This window comes from Macaca mulatta, chromosome 11 (genome assembly GCF_049350105.2).
Source record: "Macaca mulatta isolate MMU2019108-1 chromosome 11, T2T-MMU8v2.0, whole genome shotgun sequence".
NCBI classification, from domain to species: Eukaryota; Metazoa; Chordata; class Mammalia; order Primates; family Cercopithecidae; genus Macaca; species Macaca mulatta.
In genome coordinates, this window is record NC_133416.1 from 139,994,081 (window position 1) to 140,021,274 (window position 27,194).

General features: G+C 54.4%; 2 protein-coding genes across 12 annotated transcripts in view; one reads left to right on the top strand and one right to left on the bottom strand.

Moving 5' to 3' along the window:
* Positions 1-1,194: 1,194 nt before the first annotated feature.
* Positions 1,195-27,194, bottom strand: part of POLE (DNA polymerase epsilon, catalytic subunit) — a 63,988-nt gene continuing 37,988 nt past the window's right edge. For 2 of the 11 annotated variants that reach the window (XM_015109739.3, XM_015109737.3), the window contains exons 30-49: positions 25,492-25,704; positions 25,122-25,331; positions 24,745-24,888; positions 20,227-20,367; positions 19,798-19,951; positions 19,615-19,721; positions 19,211-19,387; positions 18,897-19,120; positions 18,532-18,752; positions 18,001-18,205; positions 15,461-15,634; positions 14,355-14,480; positions 12,309-12,441; positions 9,344-9,536; positions 7,534-7,665; positions 7,185-7,378; positions 3,493-3,693; positions 3,018-3,143; positions 2,282-2,371; positions 1,195-2,187 (exon numbers count right to left, since the gene is read on the bottom strand). In XM_015109739.3, the coding sequence (XP_014965225.3) occupies positions 2,074-2,187; positions 2,282-2,371; positions 3,018-3,143; positions 3,493-3,693; positions 7,185-7,378; positions 7,534-7,665; positions 9,344-9,536; positions 12,309-12,441; positions 14,355-14,480; positions 15,461-15,634; positions 18,001-18,205; positions 18,532-18,752; positions 18,897-19,120; positions 19,211-19,387; positions 19,615-19,721; positions 19,798-19,951; positions 20,227-20,367; positions 24,745-24,888; positions 25,122-25,331; positions 25,492-25,704 (3,279 nt within the window). In that variant the 3' untranslated portion in view covers positions 1,195-2,073. Of the gene's footprint in view, positions 2,188-2,281; positions 2,372-3,017; positions 3,144-3,492; positions 3,694-5,482; positions 5,557-7,184; positions 7,379-7,533; positions 7,666-9,343; positions 9,537-12,308; positions 12,442-14,354; positions 14,481-15,460; positions 15,635-18,000; positions 18,206-18,531; positions 18,753-18,896; positions 19,121-19,210; positions 19,388-19,614; positions 19,722-19,797; positions 19,952-20,106; positions 20,368-24,744; positions 24,889-25,121; positions 25,332-25,491; positions 25,705-27,194 lie in introns of those variants that run through there. The other 9 variants (XM_077955907.1, XM_077955906.1, XR_013401712.1 and 6 more) reach the window with 8 other exon arrangements.
* Positions 19,993-27,194, top strand: part of PXMP2 (peroxisomal membrane protein 2) — a 58,136-nt gene continuing 50,934 nt past the window's right edge. The window contains exon 1 of the mRNA XM_077952383.1: positions 19,993-19,996. The gene's annotated coding sequence lies outside the window, so the exon portion shown is untranslated. The remainder of the gene's footprint in view (positions 19,997-27,194) is intronic.

The following is a 27,194-nucleotide window of genomic DNA, read 5'->3' on the forward strand; positions in this document are numbered from 1 at the left end:
TGACCCTCGGTCCCCACAGCCAGCCGGGCCACGGTCAGGTCTGCCCAGGCTGGGAGCGCACTGGGACCCAGGCTACTTCCTCAGTGCACTTACTTCTGACAGGGCCACCCCAGACTCCAAACCAAAGCTGGCTCATCTCAAAATGTGGGAGGACAGCATGACTCAGGAAGAGAGAAATGGGAGGGAGGCAGGGACAGCTGCACACAAGGAAAACGAAAGCTCAGACTACAGCAGCGCTCAGGCCAGTGTTCATTCCTACTCCATGGGTGGGGGCAGGAATGCCAATGGGAAGTCAGGCCAGGCCGGGGTGGACGGACACCAGCCTGGGAGCAGCACTAACTGGATCAGGGCTTGTGGGTAATCTGGTTACTGCATCCTTAGATGCTGCAGTGGCTAGACTGGTGCCCACCAGGTGGGGGGAGGAGCCCAGAACTGAGCATCATGAAGTCGCCTGTGCCAGTGGTGGATGGCATCCTGCCTCTGAAGGGAAATCCAGTCTCAGGAGAGCAACACTACTCCCAAAGGTCAAAGGGCAGAGAAGGGCGGGGAAGACGGCCCTGGTTGGACCTCAAAGCCTGAGTTTGGAGTCCTCACCCCAGCGCTGTGTTCAGGTGGTGAGAATACGTCTTCTCACGGGCCCCATTTCCCTTGACTGTGGCCTCCCAGCCTGGGGCACCGGCCTTAGGTCACCCCACAGCCTGCACATGCTGTGTGGCTCACAAATATCCAGCTCATTTTTGGAGAAACTGGCTCTTCTGGTTGAGCCGCTGCTTGGGAACCAGGGCCAGAGCTTCCCATTTCTGACCCCTCCACCACTGCTCAAATGCCGCCAGCCCCAGCTGCCTCAGAGTAAACCCAGGCTGGCCGGCACCCGTGGCTGCACCGGGCGACCCCTGGTCTTGCTAGGTGGTCTTCCTGAGGGATGGCTGGCTGTCCCGGCCCCCCTCACTCCCCTGAGGGTTCTCCAGATTTGCTTCCAGGAATGAAGCCCAGTCAGCCAGCCTCCCTCCTCCCCTGCTTGCCCTAATTTGATTTGATCTCCACTCTGGAGGCCTCAGCACTCCTCCATCTGAGCAGGCATCAGGTTTCTCCAGGCAGGCGGCCCGAGCAGCATCCAAGGGCCAAACACATACCCAGTGGTACCCAGTCCCCTCATCTGAGGCGCCCTGCACAAACACACAGTGACAACCTAGAGAAATTTCAGTATGAAATGCAAATAAAAACAAAGTGTAGCAGCGATGGCCTCGGACAGTAGATGACAGGGACAAACTAAGGCTGGCTCTGGGCCAAAGATGTGAGCCTCCTGGGGAGCCCGTGGGGCCCCTCCCTCCTGTGAGGCTCTCGCCTGGGGTGTCTGAATTCCTATTTACATTTCATACTTGTTTGGTGCCCTGTGAATTGGCCTTTCTTCTTTCTGCTTCCAGCCGGTCCTGTGTGGAGGTGAAGGACAAGGGCTGTGGTGAGCCGGAAGTGAGGTGCACAGAAGTCTTTTTTTCCTGAGGCTGATGGGGGGTTCCCTCTAGACCTGGCTCCAAATGAGCAGGGCTCAACAAGTCAAAATCCAGATTCCCACAGGTTAGGGTCCGGATTCCGGGGAAACCAGCCCACAAACTGCTCCTGTGAGGCTGTGGGGCCAGCCCATTTCTCCATGCAAACAGGTGAGACTCCAGCCCCACCAAGGCCTTGGGAACCCATCTCGTCTCAGAGCCCAATCTCAGGGAGCCAGAAGCCCCCAGGGGCTTTTCCTCCCTCTGGGAGGCAGGACAAAGAACTGGGGGCACCTACAGGACTCTCCCACCCCACCAGGTGTGGTGCAGGAAGCAACAGAGGCCTGGAAAAGCATTCACTGCATAAGAAACAGTGGCCAGGGCACCCGCCCTGCTCCCACTCCCTCCTGTGACGTCTGAGCTCCCTGATAATGGTTTTCTTTGGTTTCCTCCCCGTTCCCTGGCGTGGGGTCACAAGTTTGGACAGTCAGGGTGGTCAGTGGTCTGGTCACTGAAAGCACGGGGATGTGGCCTTGGCATCAGGAGGCCTGGCACGGACGCAGAGGTGCCCAGGGCCCGGGGCTGGCTAACGGCCCCGCTGTGGGTTCTTCTGCAGCAGCCACTCCAGGGTTTCCAGGAGGTACGACATGCCGTAGTGCTGGGCAATGTTCCGGAAGATTCCGATCTGTTCCATGAAGACCTGCAGGAATAAACAGGCACAGTGAGACCCCAGTCCACTCAGAGAGGAGGCCAAGGAGGCCAGGCTGAACCGAGGCAGATGAAGGAAAGCCCACCTGGGTGTGGATGGTGAGGGCGAAGCCCCCTGCGCAGCTGCAATACACAGGCATGCTGGTCTCCTTCACCCCTCGGCACTTCAGGCAGATCTGAAAGGGAGCAACCCCGATGGGCGCTGGCCCTCCCGCCCCGGCCAGACCTGCCTGCTGCTTCTTCACAGGCTCGCAAGACACATTCGTGGGCCCATCAGTAAGCCTTGAGCCCGTGCTGTGCGCAGCCAGCCCCTCAGTTATGAGTAAAATGCACGACCTCATCCCACCCTGCCAGCGCCTTCCCTACGCCCACCCTCACTGTGGGTGTCCCATCCCAGATGCCCAGTCCTGAGGCCCCCTCCAGGCCCTGCTCACTCCATCCTGCAGGCCTGGACGCCGTGTGCCACCACACGGCAGCTTGGTGCGTCCCCCAGCCTCTGCTCAGATGCCCCTCAGCAAGGCCCTCCTGTGGCCGAGCTGCGCAACTCCCTCTTCCTCCTTTCCTTCTCTTCACACTTGGGAACGTCTGCCTCCTTCCGCTAGAACAAAGCACCCACAAGGCCAGCTCTTGACCCAAGGCAGGTGCTCAACCAGTGTAGACAGAATAGTCCATTGGGCTCAGGCATGGACTGGTCTGCAGGGCAGGCCCTTTGGAGGACACCAGGGCGTGCCTCAGGACCTGCACACACCCCGGCTCCCAGGAGTGCACAGAAACCCCTCTGCGGACTCCAGGGCACACGGGTGGGCGGCAGGCACTGCTCACCAGGTCCTGCAGAGTGAAGGCCATCAGCTTCTTCTGCAGCACTTCCACCAGCGTCATCTCGATGACAGAGGAGTCGTAGGGCGCCTGACAATTGGAGCAGAGCCACTGAGGCAGGACCGCCCCATCCTAGGCAAAGCAAGAGTGCAAGAGGTCACTGGCCCAGCCTCCAGACCACAGTGCCCTGCGCAGGATCTCAGGAGAGGAAGGGGCTGTAAGAAGCGCCTGCTGAGGGGCGAGTCTCCTGAGTGCAGCTGCGCGCGCTCCGGCCTCCCACCTACGCTTGAGCCCTTCCTAGGACAACATTCCGAACGTGGTATGCGGAGGCCTGGGAAGGGGCCTGTTGCCAATCCGTGTGAGTCAGAGCGGCAGCAGGTGTGACCTACAGAGCTGGGGCTGCAGAAGCCCCAAGACACTGCAGTGCCCTCAGATGTGAAAGCCCCTCAGATGTGAAAGCCCCACTGGGGCTCAGCCACACCTCTGAGAAGGAAGAGTCTTTACACAGGTCCAGGTCGCGGCAGAAGTTACAGCTGCGGCAGATGACCTCAGGAAGCACGTAGGACCGGCAGGGGTCTCGGAACTGGGCCTCCTCGGAGAACTCGCCGACATCCACCAGGCGAAGCAGGTCTCGGTTCAGCTTATTCACCTGGTTTGTGATGTTGGTGTCCAGGGACAGCACCTGCAGAGACCACAGCCCACATCGGGAAGGAGCTCCCGGGGCCTCCCTGCTGCTCTGTCTGGGCCAGAACCCTCTGGACCTTAGGCTACAGTTTCCTGGTGTCCTTTCCTCCCTGCCTTAGTCCCTGTAGAAGCCTCAGAGAGCCGACTTCTCTACACTGGCAGTTTTCCATCAGTGAGGACAGGCTTCCCCGGGGAATTTACTAAACATTTAAGGAAGAAATGCTGCTGATTCTACACGATATCTTTCAAAACACTGAAGAGGGAGAGCACCCAACCTACTCTATGAGGCCAGCATCACCCTGATACTATAACCAAAGACCATACAAAGGAACTACAGACCAATAACTGAGCATAGACACAAAAATGCTCAACAAAATATTAGCAAATTGAACCCGAGATAGAAAAAAAGAATACATAATCCAGAAATAGACCCACACAGATAAGTTCATTAAGTTATGGAAAAAGGTACAAAGATGATTCAATAGAAAAAGAAGAGTCTTTTCAACAAATGGTTCTGGAATACAAGCATATCTTGGAGATACTGCAAGTTCGGTTTCGTACCACCTCAACAGACAAATATCACAATAAAGCAAATCACACAAATATTTTGGTTTTTTAGTGCATATAAAAGTTACGTGATTTTTGGCTCACGCTTGTTTTCTCAGTACATATAAAAGTTATGTGATTTGTGGTGGCTCACGCCTGTAATCCCAGCACTTTGGGAGGCCAAGGCAGGTGGATGACCTGAGGGCAGGAGTTCAAGACCATCCTGGCCAACACAGTGAAACCCCACTTCTACTAAAAGTACAAAAATTAGCTGGGCGTGGTGGCGGGCGCACCTGTAATCTCAGCTACCTGGGAGGCTGAGGCAGGGATTTGCTTGAACCCAGGAGGTGGAAGTTGCAGTGAGCTGAGATCGCACCACTGCACTCTAGTCTGAGTGACAGAGTGAGACTCCATCTCAAAAAAAAAAAAACCTAGGTGGGGCCGGGCGCGGTGGCTCAAGCCTGTAATCCCAGCACTTTGGGAGGCCGAGACGGGCGGATCACGAGGTCAGGAGATCGAGACCATCCTGGCGAACATGGTGAAACCCCGTCTCTACTAAAAAATACAAAAAACTAGCCGGGCGAGGCGGCGAGCGCCTGTAGTCCCAGCTACTCGGGAGGCTGAGGCAGGAGAATGGCATAAACCCGGGGGGCGGAGCTTGCAGTGAGCTGAGATCCGGCCACTGCACTCCAGCCCGGGCGACAGAGCCAGACTCCGTCTCAAAAAAAAAAAAAAAAAAAAGAAGCATCAAAGGCTATCATGGCTGATATAATAATAGTGGAAAAGTCTGACACAGACACAGTGGGCACATGCTGTTGGAAAGATGAGACTTGCTCAACACAAGATTCCCACAAACCTTCCATTTGTAAAATACACATAACTGCTTTGAAGCACAAGACAGGATACGCCTGCAATCAGATATCCTATGCAGAAAAATGGACTTGGATCTACTTCATGCACACTGTATAAAAATTAACTCAAATGGATCAGACAAATGTAAAACCTTAAACTTCACCAAAGAGGACAGACACGGGGACAGCAAGGAAGCCCATTAAAAATGCCCCACAGCCGGGCGCGGTGGCTCACGCCTGTAATCCCAGTACTTTGGGAGGCCGAAGCAGGTGGATCACTTGAGGTCAGGAGTTCGAGACCAGCTTGGCCAACGTGGTGAAACCCCATCTCTACTAAAAATACAAAAAATTGGTGGGCTGTAGTGGCAGGCGCCTATAGTCCCAGCTAACCTGGAGGCGGAGGTTGCAGTGAGCTGAGATCGTGCCATTGCACCCCAGCCTGGGCAATGAGAGTGAATCTGCATCTAAAAAAAAAAGCCCCACATTATTAGATGCCAGGGAAATGCAAATCAGAAACACAATGTGATACCACTACACACCTACTGGAATCACTGCAATTTAAAAATGCAATAATACCAAGTCCTGGTGAGGATGTGGACTGCAACTCTTGCCACACACTGCTGATGAGACCCTGAGACGGTCAGAAAAGAGTTTGGCAGTTTCTTATCAAGTTAAACAAACACTTAAAAAATGACCCAGCAATGCCCCTCCTGGGTTTTTAACCTCAGAGAACTGAAATTTACGTTCACACAAAAACCTCCACCTACAGAATGTTTACAGCAGCTTTGTTATTCATCACCCCAAAGTGGAAGCAACGCAAATGTCCTTCCACCAGTGAATGAAAAGCAAGCTGTGGTTCCCCACACAACGGACACGACTCGCAACAGAAAGGAAGGGGTTCTGATACACACGAGAGCGTGGATGAACCAACTGCAAGTGTGCTTTGCTAAGAAGCCAGATCCAAAATGCTGCACAGTATGTCTCTACTTATGTGACGCTCTGGAAGAGAAAACAAACACAGGGATGGAGGACACACTAGTGGCTAAAGGGGTGTCAGGTGAGGAGGGCAGCGTGGGAAATGTCGGGTGGTGACTATCCTGTATCCTGCTGATGGTGGCGCAATTCCATTCATCTAGGAAAAATCACACAACTGCACGCCACAGAGTACATTTTACTGTATGTAAATTATACCTCAATAAAAATGAATTTAAAGCATGTAAAAGTCAACAAAGGAATTAAAATGGTGAGCTAAAAACACTTCTTCACCACAACTAGACCTTGAGGCCATCACGTGATCTCCAGCGTAACCTTAGCCGTGTGTGAGATGCAGTTTGCTGGGAAGGCTGAGTGAGAAAATGGGCAGTGAAGTGCTCTGCTCTTTAAGGGCTGACACCCGTGGTCGTTATCTGGTAATATCATCCCTCTTGGACTCAGCCTGCCTTTCCCAGAAAGGCCTCAGCATCCGAGCAAGCTCTCATCTCATCAGCTCTGGGTCCTGATCCAGCCTACTGGTCTCCGGTGACCCATCCTCCCAGCCGGTGGTACTGGGTGCTCGGCTGTGCCTTCACCAACACACCAAGCTCATCCCCCAGGGCCTCTGCATCCTCCCTCTTCCTGCACCTGGTCCCGGCGTCCCTTACAGGCTCTGTCCCCACAGCACCTGCGCCTCTGAATGGCCCTCTCCCTTCTCGGGTCAGCTGGCAGCAGGCAGGCCCATGAGGCAGGGCCCTTCCTGTCTTGCTCACACCTGAGCACAGAAGCCTCGACTGTGGCTGCCTGTGACAGGGACATGATTGACAGGGACATGATCGATGTTGGTGGAATGAACAAGTAACTTACACCTGCTCCTCGCCTTGCACACACTGGCACCCTGACCCTACCCGGGTAGGTACCTCCCCCTTGCACACGTGGAAGCCTCATCCTGCATTCATTAACATCCTTCCCATGCACAGGTATGTCGGTGTCCTTATCTTGCACACATACTCTAGCACGTTCACGGTGCACGTTACAGCCTCACCTTGCACACATTAACATTCTTGCCTTACGCATGTATGTTGGTGTCCTCTCCTCACAAGCACACTGGCACCCTCACCTTGCACACGTATTTGATGAACTCCAGAGCAGGGTTATTGAGCAGCAAGTGGGAACCAGGGAGGACAGGAAACATCTCTGAGAGCTCAGTGGAGTTCCGAGAGCCTGTGACTTTCTTCTGAATCTTCTGAGTGATGGTGAAGAAGCTCTGAGTGAGTTCATTTGCGACATAATCCTGAGAGAAGGTGATCATTCCTGGAAGTATGACGATGCTGAGGGAGGGATCTGGGACCCGTCTGGCACTGGGGACCTCCCACCTGGGGGACTGGCACCGGGGACCACCCAAGGCACACAGAGGGGTTAGGTAACTGGCACAAGGCAGTGGCCTCGAGAGACAAAAGACTGCTCACCGGGAAGGGCTCCAGCCGCCCCCTCGGCCTCCTGGGAGAGCTGGCTGGCCCCCCTCCTCCTCACGGGGGTGCTCCCTGGAGCACTGCGCCTCAGCCCATCCTTCATGCAGTGGTACACGGCCACAATGTACGCTGTGGAGAGGCACATACACCACCGGCCCTGAGTCGGGCTGTTGCGAACACCCTAGAATCTGAGGGGACCCATGACTGGTCAGATTGCCTCACAGATAAGGCTAAAATGTCATTGTTAATAATTTTATTTGCGGTCTTTAGATGAGCTAAAAGTCAATTAGATGAGAAGTGGAAATGAGAAGGAACACTAGCTGACACTCGAGTTCATTATCAGCAGAAAACTGTATAAATGAGGCCATGCACACGAACCCTCCCACTGGGTAGCATGTGAAAAACAGGGCCTCTGGCGTCAGCAGGCTTCTCCAAAAACTCCTCCGGGCCTGGCACCGGCACTTACCTTTTTTTTTTTTTTTTTTTTTTTTTGAGACAGAGTCTTGCTCTGTCACCCAGGCTGGGGTGCAGTGGCCGGATCTCAGCTCACTGCAAGCTCCGCCTCCCGGGTTTAGACCATTCTCCTGCCTCAGCCTCCCGAGTAGCTGGGACTACAGGCGCCCGCCACCTCGCCCGGCTAGTTTTTTGTATTTTTTAGTAGAGACGGGGTTTCACCGTGTTAGCCAGGATGGTCTCGATCTCCTGACCTCGTGATCCGCCCGTCTCGGCCTCCCAAAGTGCTGGGATTACAGGCTTGAGCCACCGCGCCCGGCCTTTTTTTTTTTTTTTTTTTTGAGACAGAGTTTCACTCTTGTTGCCCAGACTGGAGTGCGATGGCACAATCTCGGCTCACCGCAACCTTCGCCTCCTGGGTTCAAGGGATTCTACTGCCTCAGCTTCCTAAATAGCTGGGATTACAGGTGTGCGCCACCACACCCGGGTACTTTTTGTATTTTTAGTAGAGATGGGGTTTCACCATGTTAGCCAGGCTGGTCTCAAACTCTTGACCTCACGTGATCCACCCGCCTCAGCCTCTCAGTGTTGGGATTACAGGCGTAAGCCACTGCGAGCGGCCGACCCAGAACTTTTCAAGAGACTTAGAAAGTTGCAAGAGAGAACTGAGAAAGTTAAAGACTCAAGGACAAGTAGACAAAAATATAAAATATAAAATGATCATCAATGAAGGCCTCTGTGACTGCATCCGCCTGTGTGTGCACAGCACAACTTGCTGTTGTAACTGAGAGGGTTCTTTAACTTCGGGCTCTGAACTACAAACAGTGCTTCCTCGATAAGCTTCGTCTGCACACTAACCTGCACAGCTTGATTTGCAAACTCTAAGCCTACAGACCCAAACCAAGGCACAAGAACTTCCCCACCAGAAAGTTAGGCCTCACAGACCAGCCAGGGGGCAGCTGACCTGACCCAGGGGTTTATCTTCAGCTACTGCACATGCACCCACACCAGTGTTCCCTGGGAATGTATATGACTGAGTTACTGAATCAGACGGCAGGAGCAGAGCTAGGAAACCCCTCAATGACACGGCCAGGGGCAGCCGCTCCCCATGGAGTTTCCTGAGAGAGCGAGGGCTGGAGGGAAGACAGCCACCCCTCTCTGGGTCCTCCAGTGGAACATGCCGGGAGCCGGGAGAGGAGGCTCCTTGGCTCACAAAGTCCCAACTGCTGGGCACGCTCCGCCCGATCCGATTTTTCCACTGTCTCCCTTCTTGCGATACCACGGCACAGGAGCCACATCTACTAACCCTGAGTCCCTCTGGTGGAGGCTGCGCAGTCCTGGGCTCTGGGCTCACCTGAAACAATCATGAGGAAGTAGCTCTGGCAGGAGGCTGCCTGTGGCAAAAACTGCAAAATGTTCCAGTTGTTTTCCAGTGAATCTTCCACGCTGGATTCCTCCGCATCTTCCTCCTCCTCCCCATTTCTTTCCTCCTCATTGTCCTCATTTTCCTGCTCATCCTCTGCTCCCTGCACTTTCTGTGAGTCTTGCTGTAACAGAGACAAGGCGGCTGTGTTTGTACCATCGCGGCCGTGTAGAGGGGTAGGATGCCACAGAGAAGTCTCCTCCAACCTGTGTCCATCTGCCCCATTTGACTAGAGGCCTTCCCCATAGTCACTGTCTCCGGGAGCCTGTGTGAATCCCGCAGGGTGGCTCCCAGTACAGAGCGCTTTGTGGGAAGTGCCTGGCGCACAGAAGTGCTCGTGACCTGGGACTGCGAGCTTCACTCTGCACTTTCAGGGTTCACTTTAATTATTGAACTTTCACCCCTCAAGGACGAAAGAACCAGTCAGAGATTCCCAGTGACTGTTCGTTCCTCTGAGTCCATGAATCTCCTGGGATGGCACGACCCCATCACAGACCAGCCTCCCGCGCAGCCCGCGTTCATGCCACGGCACTGTCCCGGCCACGTCTGTGTAGACACTGACACCCACTGCCACCTGCCCTGACCATACGCTGATCCCCTCCTGAGAGCTGTCTATACCACCTGCGTTTCTACCCTCCCATTTTCTTCTGAATCCCTTTAATCAGGGTTTGTCCCCCAACTCCAACCGGAATTGCTCCCATCCAGGTATCCTGGGCAGCCTTGGCTTCATCCTGCCAGCTCTCAGAAGTGTCTGCCTCCTTAGAGAAGGGCTTTCCCTCTGACATCTGAGCCCCTGGCCCCTATACCCACAGCTTCCTCTCAGTCCTCTGTAAGGATCCCCGTGGAGGACACAGGCCTCCTCTCAACACACCCAGCCACTCTCTGGCCACTCCTGCACCAGCTAACCACCCACGTCTCAACCTTGCAAACGCCAGGAGTCCCAACCAGACATGACCCCTTCCCCACACTGCTCCTGACAGCCACCTCCACTCACCCACAGCCTGGCCCACACCTCCACTCACCCACAGCCTGGCCCACACCTGCACTCACCCACAGCCTGGCCCACACCTGCACTCACCCACAGCCTGGCCCACACCTGCACTCACCCACAGCCTGGCCCACACCTGCACTCACCCACAGCCTGGCCCACACCTGCACTCACCCACAGCCTGGCCCACACCTGCACTCACCCACAGCCTGGCCCACACCTGCACTCACCCACAGCCTGGCCCACACCTGCACTCACCCACAGCCTGGCCCACACCTGCACTCACCCACAGCCTGGCCCACACCTGCACTCACCCACAGCCTGGCCCACACCTGCACTCACCCACAGCCTGGCCCACACCTGCACTCACCCACAGCCTGGCCCACACCTGCACTCACCCACAGCCTGGCCCACACCTGCACTCACCCACAGCCTGGCCCACACCTGCACTCACCCACAGCCTGGCCCACACCTGCACTCACCCACAGCCTGGCCCACACCTGCACTCACCCACAGCCTGGCCCACACCTGCACTCACCCACAGCCTGGCCCACACCTGCACTCACCCACAGCCTGGCCCACACCTGCACTCACCCACAGCCTGGCCCACACCTGCACTCACCCACAGCCTGGCCCACACCTGCACTCACCCACAGCCTGGCCCACACCTGCACTCACCCACAGCCTGGCCCACACCTCCACTCACCCACAGCCTGGCCCACACCTCCACTCACCCACAGCCTGGCCCACACCTCCACTCACCCACAGCCTGGCCCACACCTGCACTCACCCACAGCCTGGCCCACACCTCCACTCACCCACAGCCTGGCCCACACCTGCACTCACCCACAGCCTGGCCCACACCTCCACTCACCCACAGCCTGGCCCACACCTGCACTCACCCACAGCCTGGCCCACACCTGCACTCACCCACAGCCTGGCCCACACCTCCACTCACCCACAGCCTGGCCCACACCTGCACTCACCCACAGCCTGGCCCACACCTGCACTCACCCACAGCCTGGCCCACACCTCCACTCACCCACAGCCTGGCCCACACCTCCACTCACCCACAGCCTGGCCCACACCTCCACTCACCCACAGCCTGGCCCACACCTCCACTCACCCATAGCCTGGCCCACACCTCCACTCACCCACAGCCTGGCCCACACCTGCACTCACCCACAGCCTGGCCCACACCTGCACTCACCCACAGCCTGGCCCACACCTGCACTCACCCATAGCCTGGCCCACACCTCCACTCACCCATAGCCTGGCCCACACCTGGGCATTCGCCCACATCCGATCCACTGGTCCCTTGGCTCCACTTCAAAGCCCACCCAGGCCATTCTCACCAACCTCGCTGCCCAGCATCTCCCTGGCATGGGCACTAACTGGCTTTACCTGCCTGTGCCCTCCGATGGTGGGTTATCCGCATGGGGCCAAGAAAGCTCCAACATCGCCCACACAGAACCTCCCATCCCCATGAAAGCTGAGGCCCTGCCCTGCCACGCCCAAGTTGCCTGGCCCTGCCAGCTCTCTGCCTGCATCTGCAATCACTGCTCCAGTGACCTGTGCTCTGCCTCCCTGGTGTCCACACACTGGAGGCGCCTTATGCACGCACGACTCCAGCGCGCTTCATCAGCTCTGGGATTCCTTGTCACCACCTCACAGGCCTCCACCTCCCTGTGGCCCATGGCAAGCCCTGCCCTCACCAGGGCCGACGCCACACTCCACACTGATGTGCTTGTCTGCACATGGTCCCTCCCCATGTTCATGAGGGCAGGATGCGGTTGCAGTGTCTGCTGCCACACAGCCAGGCCTGTCGGGGCCCTGAGCACTCAGCACTTGCTGCAGGAAGGAACGCGGCCCCTAAAGCTGGCTCGTGCCACACTGCAGCTCTCTTACCAGTCCATGGTGAACACGAGATGAAACTTTTCCTTTGATTCCGCCATAGTTAGATGGATCCATCCAGAGAAGAAATTCCCAGCATCGAGAAAAAGAAATTGTCAAAGAATGGAAGATCTCCTTAGCATGGATGCTGTAGAGGAAGCATTGAAGACACTGTTTAAATGAAATCGACCTTGTTCTCAACTTTCCTTTTTTTCCTCTTGTATCTATCTGTACCTTCCACTTACTTAACATTGAATCTGAAAGTTCATTCAGATCACATCGTTCCTCAGGCTTCCTAGGGAAACGCGGTAAATGTAAAACTAAGGAGGTCCACCAGGCCCCTGGGAGCTGGCACCACAGAGAGCTGGGTGTCTCCTCGTGCTGGGGACAGCCCATAAGGCGTTCTGCCTCTGCTCCCGGCCTCAGGTGACCTGCAGCTTCAGGTAACCAACCACAGTGCTTCCCACTGCCAACCTCTTCTAAGCTATCGTCATCCTTGTCACTCCTCAGTTAAGCCTCACTAGGGCTGACCCACTCCTCTGCAAGTTAGATCCATTTAAGAAAAAAAAAAAAAGAACCAGCCAGGCACAGTGGCTCATGCCTGTAATCCTAGCACTTTGAGAGGCTGAGGCAGGAGGATCGCCTGAGCTCAGGAGTTCAAGACCATCCAGGCAACGTGGCAAAACCCTGTCTCTATAAAAAAATGCAAAAATTGGCTGGGCATGCTGGCATGCACCTCTAGTCCCATCTACTCAGTGGGCTGAGGTGGGCAGATAGCTTGAGCCCAGAGGCTGAGGCTGCAGTGAGCCACTATTGCACCACTGCACTCTAGCCTGGGTGACAGAGCAAGACCCCATCTCTTAAAAAAAACAAAACAAAAACCAAAAAAAAGGGAAGAATAAACAAAGAAAGAGAGGAAGGAAGGAGGAACATCCTAAATCACAGTTTTAAAACGCAGCTGAGTAGCCCACACTGCACCTCCTGCAGGAGAATTTTATGTTCTCCCTAACTCTGCTCTCTGTGCTAAGGGAGAATGGCAGCCTGTTTCCTGACATGAGCAACCCCGGCCTCCTCAGGTACAGGGCACCCCTGGAGCTGCCCATGGCCAGTGTGGGGAGAGGCACATCCTTCCCATCATCTCAGCCATGCTCTGAAATACAATTCTAGCCCAAGCCAGCTCTCCCAGGCACACAGCGTGACCACTGACCATCAAGGCTCATCTTGGATAGACATAAGGGGCCACAGTGGGTCAGCAGGAGGACAACGGTAGTTTTGGGTTTGAGATTAATCCATTGCATATGGTTTGATTAGGAATGAAAGTCTTATAAGCTCTACCTTCCTACTTCTCAGTGACCTATTATCAATTTAGTGTCAGTCTTTTCTGCAGCACCCCCAGATGCTGCCCCTGTAACCATGCAAAGACCAGACCCATGCAGACACTCTATGCCTCCACGAGCAACTCCTCTCTGCACTCAGAAATGGCTGCATTCATCCCCAGGGTGAGTGCACCTGGGAGGGAGCTTCCTACTATCAATTGAACAAAAGGAGCTGGTGGAGATTTTCTGTTGCTTTGTCTTCTATTTAGATTTAAATAGTGCTGAGTGTTTCAGAAGCACAGCAAGGCCCACGAGGGAACCTCAGGAACATGGCCTGGAAGGCAGGAAGTCAAAAGCACAACACCAGGCTCTGACAGCTGCAGTGCACACCTGAGCACCTGGGAACCACACCACTCCCACTCGCCAACACGGACGTCTATGAAAGGTTGCCCGTCAACACTTATGGGGTGCACAAATTCAGGGCACCTTGAATCTGTGTCTCCCATGGGGAAAAAAACAAACAAAAAACACTCAACTCAAGCTGCACACCTGCGTGGCCTCTGATCTGCTACAGCACGCGGGTGGCAGTAACCCCCTTTTCATGCTGCTCTGGGTTTACCATGTTGAGTCCTGTGCTTCTAAGGACCTCCCAGTCCACCCAGGAGGACAGCTGGCACCTCAGGGGGTCATTTTAGCACCCCTCTCAAAGCCACAGTGCTGCGTCACCAGGACCAGCCAGCCGCACCTGCTGGTGATGTACTCCACATAAGCGATGGCATCTTCCACACGGCGCTTCTTTGTACAGAGGATGATGCGGTTGAAGTTGGCGTAGACGACTGATGACCCCAGGCGCTTGAACTCAGTGATGAGCCTGTGGAGCAAGTTTAGAGTCCGTGGTGGAGACGCCACAGCCGTGGAGAGCCAGAGGGCACCCGGAAAATCCATAAGGGAAAAGAGCTGAGGGTCCTGAAGCAGAAAAGCCTCCGATACACTAGAACCCAGAAGCCAATGAAGAACAAAGATTTCTGCATGGCAAAATCCACCACAAACAAAGGCAAAAGATAAGCAAAAACAGGAAAAAACTAGCAAGTTCTTATCACAGAAAAATGGCAACTTTTTGTATGGAGACAACTCATTCAATGTTCAATAAGAGAAAAACCAACAAAGCTACAGAAAACTAGACAAAGGACTAGAAGAGAAAATTCAACTTAATTCATTATAAAAATCCTAAGTTAAGATTGCACCGAGAAGCACTTTTATCCTAGCAGCTGGGTAATAATCCCTGGCCACATTGGTGAGGCACGGCCAGGGAAGAAGTGTCCACAAGGGGCCTCTGTGGGGCCGCTCTTGTGAAGTCCATCAAATCAGCATTCATCCCCTGAGTTATAACACCTGTGAGGCCTGCAACAGGGCTACGCCCCAGAAGTTACCCCAGGATCTATCTGCGTGAGCTCATGCATGAAGCCTCTCACTGATTTGCTATTTGTAATGACGGCACAAGGCTGGAAAGAGGCTAAATGTTCTTTCATATGGCATGTCCTCACACAGATCTCCAAGGCATATTTTCAATAAAACGAGCAAGGCATACAGCAATACACTGTGCAGCAGGACTTGTGCAGGAAAGGGGCAGGAGTGGGGGTGCCACCTAGCGTTCTCTGCAGGATGTGCAGGTGATGCTGCAGCAGCAATTGCGTGTTTCTCTGGGATCCTTTGAAGATCGTTATGCTCCACAAACCCAGAAATAGACTACTTATCCCAGCGGCACTGGCTGGCCACGTCTCTGGTTCTGGAGAGTAAGGGAGCAGCCCAGCTGAGGACGCGGAGGATGGCCCAGGGAGGAGGAGCACTCACTGCAGGAAGAGCTTCTTCATCATGTTGTGGAGCGTGCGGTGCAGGGCGGGGTCATGAAGCAGAGAGGACGGTGACCGAAGCCAGCGGTAGAAGTGCATCACCTGGTTGTCCGCATAGATGTTGTGGTACTGGGTGATCTCCTTCACCCAGCCCACGACCATGCTCTTCAGGATCCTGAAAGAGAAGTGCAGGACACCCTTGTACCCTCAGCCTCCCATGCTGCCGCCACGCAGGACGCTCCAGCTGAAACGGGCACAGGTTTTCCCTGCACGGCTGGGTCCAAATCCGTCACTGTCACCTCCCCTTCTCACTGTCCCCACCTTAAGTCACTGTCCAAATTTCATCCCTTTACCTTCATGCCTCATCTGTTTCTTTCCAGTTCATTCCTGAAACTAGCTCAGGCTTTGCCACATCCCTCAACACAACCCAAACTCTGTGTGTTCTGAAGCAGGATGGGAGGGCAGTACAGTACGGGGCAGCAAGTGTGCGACGGGCTGGGGCCCCTGACAGGAAGGACACAGCAAAGCCACTGCCTACACATCAGAACACACTAGGCCAGATGCAGTGGCTCACGCCTGTAATCCCAGCACTTTGCGAGGTCGAGGTGGGTGGATCATCTGAGGTCAAGAGCTCGAGACCAGCTTGGCCAACATGGTGAAACCCCGTCTCTATTAAAAATACAAAAATTAGCTGGGCTGGTGCACGCCTGTAATCCCAGCTACTTAGGAGGCTGAGGCAGGAGAATCGCTTGAACCCAGGAGGTGGAGGTTGCAGTGACCCAAGATGGCGCCACTGCACTCCAGCCTGGGTGACGGAGCAAGACTCTGACTCAAAAAACAAGAACAAAACAGAACAAAACACCACCACACCCACATGGCCCCGGTCAGTCAGAGACAAGAACTTAGAGGACTCTTTCCCGCCTAGCAGGCTGGGCCCTGCCTTCCTGCCACTTCCTTTAAATGGACCATTCAGGCACTTGCCCGTGAACTAACGCATGCCTACACCCCATTTTCTCACACGGCCAGCTGCCCTGGGCACTCTCCCTGTGCCTGCCTTGCATGGCCCTGGGAGGGAGGATGGCTTCCCTACTCACGGCACCCTCCCTGCCCAGGAGATGTAAGGAACACATCTTTGAACTTATTCCCTATTGCGGTGGTGACTGATTTTGTGCCTTCCCTCTGAAGAGGCAGGGGCTACCCTGGGCTGGGTCTTCCCTACCACGCTAGGGGGAACACAAGGCTGGGCCCCTACACCGAAGCAATGGTCAGGCAGGTGGGACCTAGACACAGGCCACACAAAAGCCACAAGGGCGTGTGCCAGTGTAAACAAGTTTCCTGTGGTGGGGGGCCCTGGTCACAGGCCAGACAGCTAGGCATTGGGCAGTGTACTGTACACGCCCCGTTTGGCCCCCTTCACTTCCCGTAGGGCAGAGATGCCAGCTGCTCTGGTACTGGAACCCCAATTCAGCTAAAGGTTCCAAAACTGCACGTCACCCTACTGAAGAAGTGGGAACTTCAATGGGGTCAAGAACAGAATGTTACAGGAGAACCTACAGAGGTCCAAGTCCCATTCCTAAAACTCCTTTTCATCACCAACTCTTCAACAATTCAGCAAACCCCACGTTCCCCAGAGCGGCAGTTTGGGGATCTGCTGTTGGACTCCATCTACCTCTCAGGCCTGGCCTACCGTCTCTCTGCCAAGACCCTGCTCCGGGCTCCCAACTGCCTCCCTGCTTCTTTCCACCAGTCCTCTCCCGGCCTCATTTCCCAGCTCTGACATGCTCCCTCTCCCCTTCTGTGTGGTCATTAAAACTATGGCTGAGCACAGGCTCTAGAATTAGAAAGACTTGTTTCTGAGTGCCAACCCTTCCATTTGTTTGTGGTATGACCACAAAGCCAGCCCCTCTGACCTCAGTTTCCTCATCTGAAAAATGGACAATAACCGCTCCCTGTCCCTGGGCTGCTGTGGGGACAGAGGCAGAATGTGAAGTGCTTGGCCCACCTCCTGGTACACAGCAAGCGTTCCCCAGTATGAACCACCACTGGTGGGTACTGCAAGTAGCTGCTGTCAACCACGCTCTCCACAGCAGACCGACAGCTCCTGACCCTCAACCACACCCTCTGCGGCAGACTGACGGCTCTAGACCCTCAACCATGACCTCCGTGGCAGAACGATGGCTCCTGACACCTAAGTGCCGATGCCTCGCACATCATACTCAGTAGAGCCGGCTGGAGATCCCTATGATGTACCTTTGGTCACGTCGAAAAGTGGCCCTGGTTAGAAAGGCTCTTTGTGTGAAGTACCTCTGGCCACAGGGAGGTCAGAGGCAGCACATGGAACAGTCGCCAGGGACCAGGCTGGACCCACATGGTGGTAAAGACAACAGACTGAAGATGGGAAACTCGCCACAGTGGTCTCTGGCTCTGCCATTAAGACTAAGGGAAGCCCAGGGGACACTGTCTTAGACCTTAGCTTTCCAAATTAAGGGCAAAGGATAAGACCCTTCTATTAGTAACACTCCTTCCCGGAGAGGGTGGCACCTGAAGGTGTTAGAGCACAGGGCTGTCTCATCGTAGCTCGCTGGGGCACTGGCAGCCTGACCGCCCGTGATCATGTCCTCCAGGGAGGCCTGCTGGATCACGTCGAAGCTGATCCCCATGCTGTCAGCCCCCTCCATGTCGTTGACGTGGTGAGACTGGAGGATGGTGTTGACGGCCAGGTTCTGAAGGTCCAGCTCCACACACACTGTACAGGAAGACGCCATGCTCAGCCAGCATCCTGCCAGCTCCTGCACCACCAGCCCCCTGGGCCTGACTCCAGCCACCACCACCACCAAAACCAGCATCAGACCTGCCCACACCCATCCTCACACCTGCCAGGCTATTCAGATTCCCGAGGGCACAGGAGGCCCCACCTGGACCTTGACCCCAGGACTGTCTCCTGCAGCTTCAGCTCTGACCTGCGAGGTCGAGCTCTGAGCCCATCCTCGGGCACTCTTGCCTGGAGAAGATGTCACAGAATGACAGAAACACCAGTCAGGTCTCGTGGACCTCGTCCTCCTGCCCACTTACCTGTGGAGTAACAGCCTGAACTGTTGATCTCAACAGTGGCTTGGTCATCAAACTCCATGACAAGACAGTTGTCATCAGCCTCCTTTCCACCCAGGTCAGGGCGGGCCGTAGGGGACAGCCAGAGCAGGTGGTTGTGGCGATGGAGATGGCGGGCAAAGAAGAGGTCGGAGCCGAACGTGGAGATGTCCTCTGGCAGGTTCCCGATGGGAATGTGAAAGTACCTGCACCGGGGCACAGGTCAGCACTGAGGCACAGGTTGGCGCCAGGGCACAGCTCAGTGCCAGGGCACATTGCCGGGTCACAGAGACCACTGAGGCCGGCTCTGCCTGGGGACCACTGGCCCAAGGTGACAGTGCTGCGCTCACCTGCTCATCTCAAAGGCCTGCGACAGGCAGGTGTCCAGGTTGAGGTAGTGCCGGATCATGCGCCGGGCTCCATGGCGCTGCCAGTCCAGGACCCCATAGTTGATCTTGTCGGCCACACAGATAGGCACCAGCGGGAATTCCTCCAAGACAGGAATCTCACTGGCCAGCCTCTTCAGCTCCCAGCTGGACTGAACGGCGATGAGCGTGGGCCCCCGGCGCTCCTCCTGGGTCAAGGCACAATGGAAGAAAAGACCCAGGTGGGCCCAGCCTCAAAGGAGAGGTGACTCACACAGCAGGATCCCAGCCACCCTCACCTTGTAGGCGAGCAGGAATCGCTGGATGGCTCTGCAGATGGTCTTCAGGTCAGTTTCTGCCCGAACTTCGAAGGTGTGTTTGGGGGGCGGCAGGAGCTCAGGGCCCACCTTCTCCAGGAGGAGGCCGTGCTCTGCTGAGTACAGGGCGCCAAGGTTGGGCATCTGGTTGCTGCGCACCTAGACAAACGCAGACCGTGTCAGCCTCACCCTGTGTGGGAGGAAGTGGGGGCAGCCCTGGGGCAGACTCCACCACTGCCATGGCACTGCCAATTCAATCACGACAGGCACTCATGGGCAAAGGCCCTTGAGGACAAGACCTGGAGGGCCCGGGCACCCTGGGAGATGTCCTCCTTCCCCAGACCCTGCTCCAACCAATGTGCTGCCATGGAGGGCCCAGGACTCACAGTGTCCAGCACAAAGACGGACGCCCTGCGCTGTGAGGGGATGAAGATCCCGAAGAGCGCTTTGTGGCCCTGTGCATGGTGGTACAGGTAGATATGGCGGATACTCCCTGCAGAAGAAAACAAGACCTTCACCCCAAGATGTCTGGGAGGCAGGCACATGGTGGCGGCTGGTGCAGGCCATACCTGGTTCCAGGTAGCTGAACTGGGCCAGAGAGCGCATCTCCAGGTGCTCAAGAGCAAAGGTCTCTGCTTCCCAGCCCGAAAGGTGCCTCACCAGCTGTTTACTGACCACACACACACAGCCCAGGTGCACCAGGGCCCGGAACAGTAACGGAACCTGGAAGAGGCGGGCAGACAGGCTGGCAAGGGCTGGATGGGGGGGCTCTGGCTGCCCACGTGACTCCTGCCTGGGATGTGGCTGTGCCCCTGCAGCTGCCCGGCCCACTGCCCACAGGTCACCTTTGGCAGACACCCTGCTGACATTCACCTCACCTGTGGGCACGAGTCCACAATCACTGCTGTTTTCCAGCCCACACCCTGGGCGGGTTTCTTTCCTCTATTCCACCCTGCTGGAGCCTCCCCTAGTTCAGCCGAGGGTGGCTGGGGAGTCACCTGAGTCTCATATACACCCTCGATGTCTGGTGCTGACAGCTCAGCGTTGATCTCGTTGATGTGTTCCTGGTACATGTCCTCCGGCACTGAATACTCATAGAGATTATAGACCACATTGGAGCGAGGAAGGACCCGATTTACCTGGTGAGAATACAATGATGATCTCGTCACAGGGCGTAGGTGGTAATGTCTGTGGTACACATACATGCACAGGCTGTTCCGAGTCCTAGGACTTCCAGTGCCCCTAACGATGGGGCACACCCACCATGCCACAGTCCACCTTTGTCAATGATTACAACTAAAAACTCTGGACGTAATTTTTATGTTATTTATTTATTTTTCACGGACAGGGTCTCGCTGTATTGCCCAGGCTGGAGTATAGCAGTGTGATCACAGCTCACTGCAGCCTCCGACTCCTGGGCTCAAGCGGTCCTCCAGTCTTAGCCCCCTGAGTATCTGGGACAAGGAACACACCACCACGGGTGGCTTTTTCATTTTTCTGTAGAAAGGAGGCTTTACTATGAGGCCCAGGCTGGTCTCAAACTCCTGGGCTCAAGCAATCCTCCCACTTCAGCCTCCTGAATCGCTGAACTGCAGGTGTGAGCCACCGTGCCTGGCCTCTGGATGCAATTTTGAAAAGCACCCTGCAGCCTCTGATAATAGACAAGAGCTCTCAGAATACAGCAGCAGTCAATATGGTCTGGGGAGGCTCCCAGTTCCTCTTCCTCCATTCTCTCATGGGTTTAACCTGAGGGTGTAGATGGCAAAAACTGAGATAAGTCACATTTTCCTAGTCAGAGGAATGGAAAGAGAGCCCCTGGGGAAGCCAGAGTATGTGCATGGGGAACTGGGGAGTCCGGGAGAGCTGGAGAGGGGCACCCTAGCTTCCTGCATGGTGGGCTGGGGGAATCCTGGAGAGGAGAGCTGGAGAGAGGTACCCTAGCTCCCTGTTGGGGGAGCTGGGGGAGTCCTGGAGAGGACTTGGTTTCTCAACATAACCTCTCAACGAGGCTCAGGCTCTTTAGAGGAACAGCTAATTCCATGTCTAGAAGTTCAAAGTGAACCTGGCCTCTCTTAGTGGCCAGAAAGCAAGGAAGTGTTCAAATACCAACAGGGCATGCCAAAAGGACTCAAGTGCCAGCTTGAAGGGATCCGGCCAGCCCAATTTGGGATAAGTTGAGTCTCAAAGAGATACTGACCACCAAAGAGTCTACTGTCTGGCTCCGTTAATATGAAGCTCTAGAAAGTCACACAGAGTTACAGAAATACAGAAATCAGGCCAGCAGAAGGTTGCACGGGGGGACAAAAGCACCCTCCGGGGTGATGGAAATGTTCTGCACCTGCGTGGGGGTGTGGGCGACACAGACATAGTCATGTGTCCAAAAACCCAATCAACTGCATATTTAAAAATCTGCACTTAACTATATGTAAATTACAGTAAGTCCTCACTTAACAACATCAATGGATACTTGGAAACTGCGACGTTAAGTGAAGTGACGTATAGCAGGTCCTCAAATAACATCATTTTGTTCAACGCAGTTTCTTCCTTTAAAAAAAAAAAATTCTGGGGCCAGGCGCTGTGGCTCACACCTGTAATCCTAGGACAGGCTGGCGGATCACCTGAGGTCGGGAGTTCGAGACCAGCCTAATTAACACAGAGAAACCCCGTCTCTACTAAAAAATACAAAATTAGCTGAGTGTGGTGGTGTATGCCTGTAATCCCAGCTACTCGGGAGGCTGAGGCAAGAGAATTTCTTGAACCTGGGAGGCGGAGGTTGTGGTGAGCTGAGATCGCGCCATTGCATTCCAGCCTGGGAAACAAGAGAGAAACTCCATCTCAAAACAAACAAACAAACAAATACATAAAAATAAATAAAATTTTTAAAAAACTCTGTAGAGAAGGGGTTTTGCCATGTTGCCCAGGCTGGTCTCGAATGCCTGAGCTCAAGCAATCCACCAGCCTCAGCCTCCCAAATTGCTGGGATTACAGGCATGCACCGCTGTGCCTGGCCAACACAGTTTCATTACAATGTTTCCGGGAAGAAAAAAAATCTGTTTCATCATACATCATTTTACTTAAAGTCATTTCACTTAAAATTGCAGTTTCTAAGGACCTATCAACGACATAAGGTGACGGCCTGCCGTGCACCTTAACATACCTAACGCGTGTGTGTTGGGCGGGATTTGGCTACAACTGATCTTAAAACATGAAACACAGAGGCAGGAGGATCGCTTGGGCCCAAGAGTACAAGGCTGCAGGGAGGCAAGATCATACCACTGCACTCCAGCCTGGGTGATGGAGTGAGACCATCTCAAAAACCAAAACAACAAAAGTCAAACAAAAATCCACAAATCCATAGTAACATTTTAAAAAGAGAGGGAAAGTAAAAGGAATAAACCCATTTGCCATGCCCTACCTTGAAAATTAAAAATAATTTAAAGGGAAAAAGCATTTCTCTTGCTTTAAAAAAAAAAAACCCTTAGTGTGTCATACCTCTTGTATCTTGCCTTTTTTTTTTTTTTTGAGACGGAGTCTCGCTCTATCGCCCAGGCTGGAGTGCAGTGGCTGGATCTCAGCTCACTGCAAGCTCTGCCTCCCGGGTTCACGCCATTCTCCTGCCTCAGCCACCTGAGTAGCTGGGACTACAGGCGCCCGCCACCTCGCCCGGCTAGTTTTTCGTATTTTTTTTTTTAGTAGAGACGGGGTTTCACCGTGTTATTAGCCAGAATGGTCTCGATCTCCTGACCTCGTGATCCGCCCGTCTCGGCCTCCCAAAGTGCTGGGATTACAGGCTTGAGCCACCGCACCCGGCCTCGTATCTTGTTTTTTAAGGAATAAACTAGAGTTCACTTCCACCTGATCTACACAAAGCTCTTCGTTATAAAGGAAACAGCTAATATACACGGGGGACAGAATCAGAAGATATTATCCTGGAGCCCCATGGACCCCATGAGACATGGATGCTGACACCATCCAGTCAAATGTCGAGGACAGGATATTCACACAGTGCCAGAGCCTCCCTCCAGAGATGAGCTGACAGTCATAAAGAAAAGCAACCCAAAAGTAAGGGCACTTCTACACAGCCGCAGCTCCACAGCACCACGCATCTGAAGGCAGCCACAGCGCCACAGCACCACACATCTGAAGGCAGCCATAGCGCCACAGCACCACGCATCTGAAGGCAGCCGCAGCGCCACAGCACCACGCATCTGAAGGCAGCCGCAGCGCCACAGCACCACGCATCTGAAGGCAGCCGCAGCGCCACAGCACCACGCATCTGAAGGCAGCCGCAGCGCCACAGCACCACGCATCTGAAGGCAGCTGCAGCGCCACAGCACCACGCATCTGAAGGAAGGTGTGGAAATCCCACACTCCCACCTGTTCTTTGTGGTCTCGATGCCTCTGTGTCCGCTTTCCTTTTTTATCCACCCACTTTGGTCTCCCAAAGTGCTGAGATTACGGGTGTGAACCACCACACCTGGCTCTGCATCTATCTACTTTCTAGATGCACATTCTACTGAATCACCTGGCTGGAATCGAGTTTCACCTTCTCCAGAAAACCTCCTTGTGTAGGTACAAACGTGCACACCTCATCGCCCCAGCTACACGTCACTTCTTACGTGATTCACAGCATCCAGTCAAGAAATGTGCTGAGCTGACAGATTAACAACGGGGGGTTTGGGCCGAGATGCCACCTAAGAGCCTTGGTGTACTCATGGCCACATGAAAACCCCAGACTTTCTGCAGGTGGGAGGAGCCCAGCACAAAGACCCATCTACTGTAGGGTTCCATTGATATCAAATGCCCAAACAGGCAAACCCAGAGAAAGGAAGTGGATCAGTGGCTACTGACGGCTGGGGGAGGATGGTGACAGGTAAGGGATGCAAGGTTTCTTTTTGGAGTGATGAAAATATCTGAAGGAGGGGGCGAGGGGAGGGAGAGTATCAGGACAAACAGCTAATGCATGTGGGGCCTAATGCCCAGGTGACGGGGTGATGGGTGCAGCAAACAACCATGGCATATGCTTACTTATGTAACAAACCTGCACGTTCTGCACATGGATCCCAGAAATCAAAGTAAAATTAGAAAAAAAAAAAGAAAATGTCAACATTGACTGGCAATAGTCATGCCACTAAAAGCCAATGAATTGTGCACTTTGAATGGGTGAGTTGGATGGCATGTAACTTTACATCCCAATAAAGCTGTTAACAGCCAAACATCCGATGGAGACAGAGTTCACAACCTCTAACAAACGCCACTCGGTTTGTCCCTGCGACATGGACCTCGCGGGCAGACAAGCTCATCGTGACAAGGACACCAGCAGCTCCATCCCCAGCACTGGCTCTGCCCTAGACTCTGCGCTCAGTGTTCACACACATTGTTTTGAGGAATTCCTACAACATCCCCATAAGGTACTGAGGAGATGGAGGCTCAAGGCCACGCTAGATCACGGGAAAGCCACCTCAGAGGCTGCCCAGGCAGATGACTGCAGAGACCAGCACCGGCTGCCTCCCTACCTTGCGATACGAAGTGCCCTCCTCCGCTTTAGCAACTCGCTGGTTCACGTAGAACACACGGGGGATGCTCAGCCTGATGCAGTGCAAGTCACTGCCAATGAGCGCCCACAGCCTGAACAGGCCGGCCTGGCTGGTCTCGCTGATCTGAAAGGCCACACGGACATACAGCACGTCACAGGACACACTGGAACCCACACACAGGGCCACCTCCCAGGTAGCTTCCAGCTCCCAGCACAGGGCCTTAGGCCTCCCTACGATGGGCAGGAAACTCCAGGCCCACTCCAATCCTCCCATCCCAGACCTCAGGGCCCAGCCGGACACCCCATCCCTGGGCCATCAGCAGAGCCACTGCCCTCCCCTTGGATCAAGGTCTACACCTGCACAATCTGCCACGGAAGGTCCAGGATGCTGCGGGCAGTTCTTCGCAAGAAGCTCCCCAGCCCCGTGGCAGGACCATCCCGGATGGCCCCAGGCCTCAGCACACCCTCTGCTGACTCCAGACGCTGCCTCTTCCTGCGGGCAAGGCGCTGCCGGGCCTGCAGCTGCCACTTCTTCTTGTGGAACCGGAGCCAGACAAGCCACTCCTCCTGGGATGGATGGTGAGCACAGCCCATGTGCAAGTGGTGAGATGGGAATGCCCGCCACGACTTTCTCACAAGCAGCCTCCCTAGGGGTCAGGACGCATCTCGGGCTCCCTGGGCTTTGCAGCAGACCCCTTAGAGATAGTGTCACAACCGTGTGCCTTACCTGGGTGGTTCCTAGGGCGGGAGGCTGTCCCAAGATCTCCTGCCAGGGCACAGTCGGCGTGAGGTCCTGGGACTCCTCCTGGCTCTCCCAAAGAACTCGCTTCCTCTTCACAGCGACAGGGGCTGCTGGGTGAGGCGACTTCACGAGGCCGAAGTCCTCCATGTCGGGAGCACTTGGCCTCGGACTGTCTTCTGAGGCCTCGGCCATCGTGACCTGCAAAAACCCAGTGAAGCCTTAAATCTCAGGATCTCCAGCTGGGCAGGGTGGCTCACACCTGGAATCCCAGCACTTTGGGAGGCCAAGTCAGAAGAATTGCTTGGGGCCAGGAGTTTGGGACCAGTCTGGGTAACAGCAAGACCCTCTCTCTACAAAATATATTACAAATTAGCCAGGCGTGGTAGTGTGCCTGTAGTCCCAGCTACTTGGTAGGCTGAGGCAGGAGGATCAATTGAACCCAGGAGTCGGAGGCTGTGGCGAGCCATGATCACACCACTGAACTCCAGCCTGGGCAAGAGTGAAACCTTGCCTCATAAAAACAGGCAAACAAGAATCTCAGGACCTCATCCCCACAAATTCCACTTCTCGAAATCTAACATAAGTGTATCACCTGAAATAGGATGTTTGTTTATACAAGTTTATTGAACTTTTAATAGTGAAGGCTGGGGGTGGTGGCTCACGCCTGTCATCCCAACACTTAGAGAGGCTGAGGTGGGCGGATCACTTGAGCCAGGAGTTTGAGACTAGCCTGGCCAACATGGTGAAACCCCATCTCTACAAAACACAGAAAAATTAGCTGGGCGTGGTTGTGTGCACCTGAGGTCCCAGCTACTTGGGAAGCTGAGGTGGAAGGATCACTTGAGCCCAGGAGGTGGGGGTTGCAGTGAGCCAAGGTTGCGCCACTGCATTCCAGCCTGGGCGACAGGGTGAGACCCTCTTTAACAAAACAAAACAAAACAAAAACAAAAACAAAAACAAAGTGAGGCAGGGAGCGGTGGCTCACTATTGTAATCCCAGCACTTTGGGAGGTTGAAGTGGGCAGATCACGAGGTCAGGAGATCGAGACCATCCTGGCCAACACGGTGAAACCCCATCTCTATTAAAAATACAAAAAATTAGCCCGGCGTGGTGGCGGGCACCTGTAGTACCAGCTGCTGGGGAGGCTGAGGCAGGAGAATGGCGGGAACTCGGGAGGCAGAGGTTGCGTCACCACACTCTAGCCTGGGCAACAGAGCAAGACTCCGTCTCAAAAAAAAAAAAAAAAAAAAAAGAAAGTGAAAAGATCAAACTGAAAAATAAAATGTCACTCAAGACTACCAATAAGTAAATCTTTGCATTTTGCCATGTTTGCTCCAGTATGCTCTTTTTATAAGAAAGAAAATGTTGCAAATAATGGGTACAGCCCTCTTCTGTCTGCCCCCACACACCTTTAAATTTTTACCACATGTCCACAGACATGCCACAGCTGTAAGTTTTAACTTAAATAGTAACATGTGGGACACATCTGACTGCAACTTGTTTCCTTTTTTTAAATTTTTTTTTGTTGAGACAGAGTCTCGCTCTGTCGCCTAGGCTGGAGTGCAGTAGCGCAACCTCGGCTCACTCCTAGCTCCGCCTCCTGGGTTCACGCCATTCTCCTGCCTCAGCCTCCCGAGTAGTTGGGACTACAGGTGCCCGCCACCACGCCCGGCTAATTTTTTTTTTTT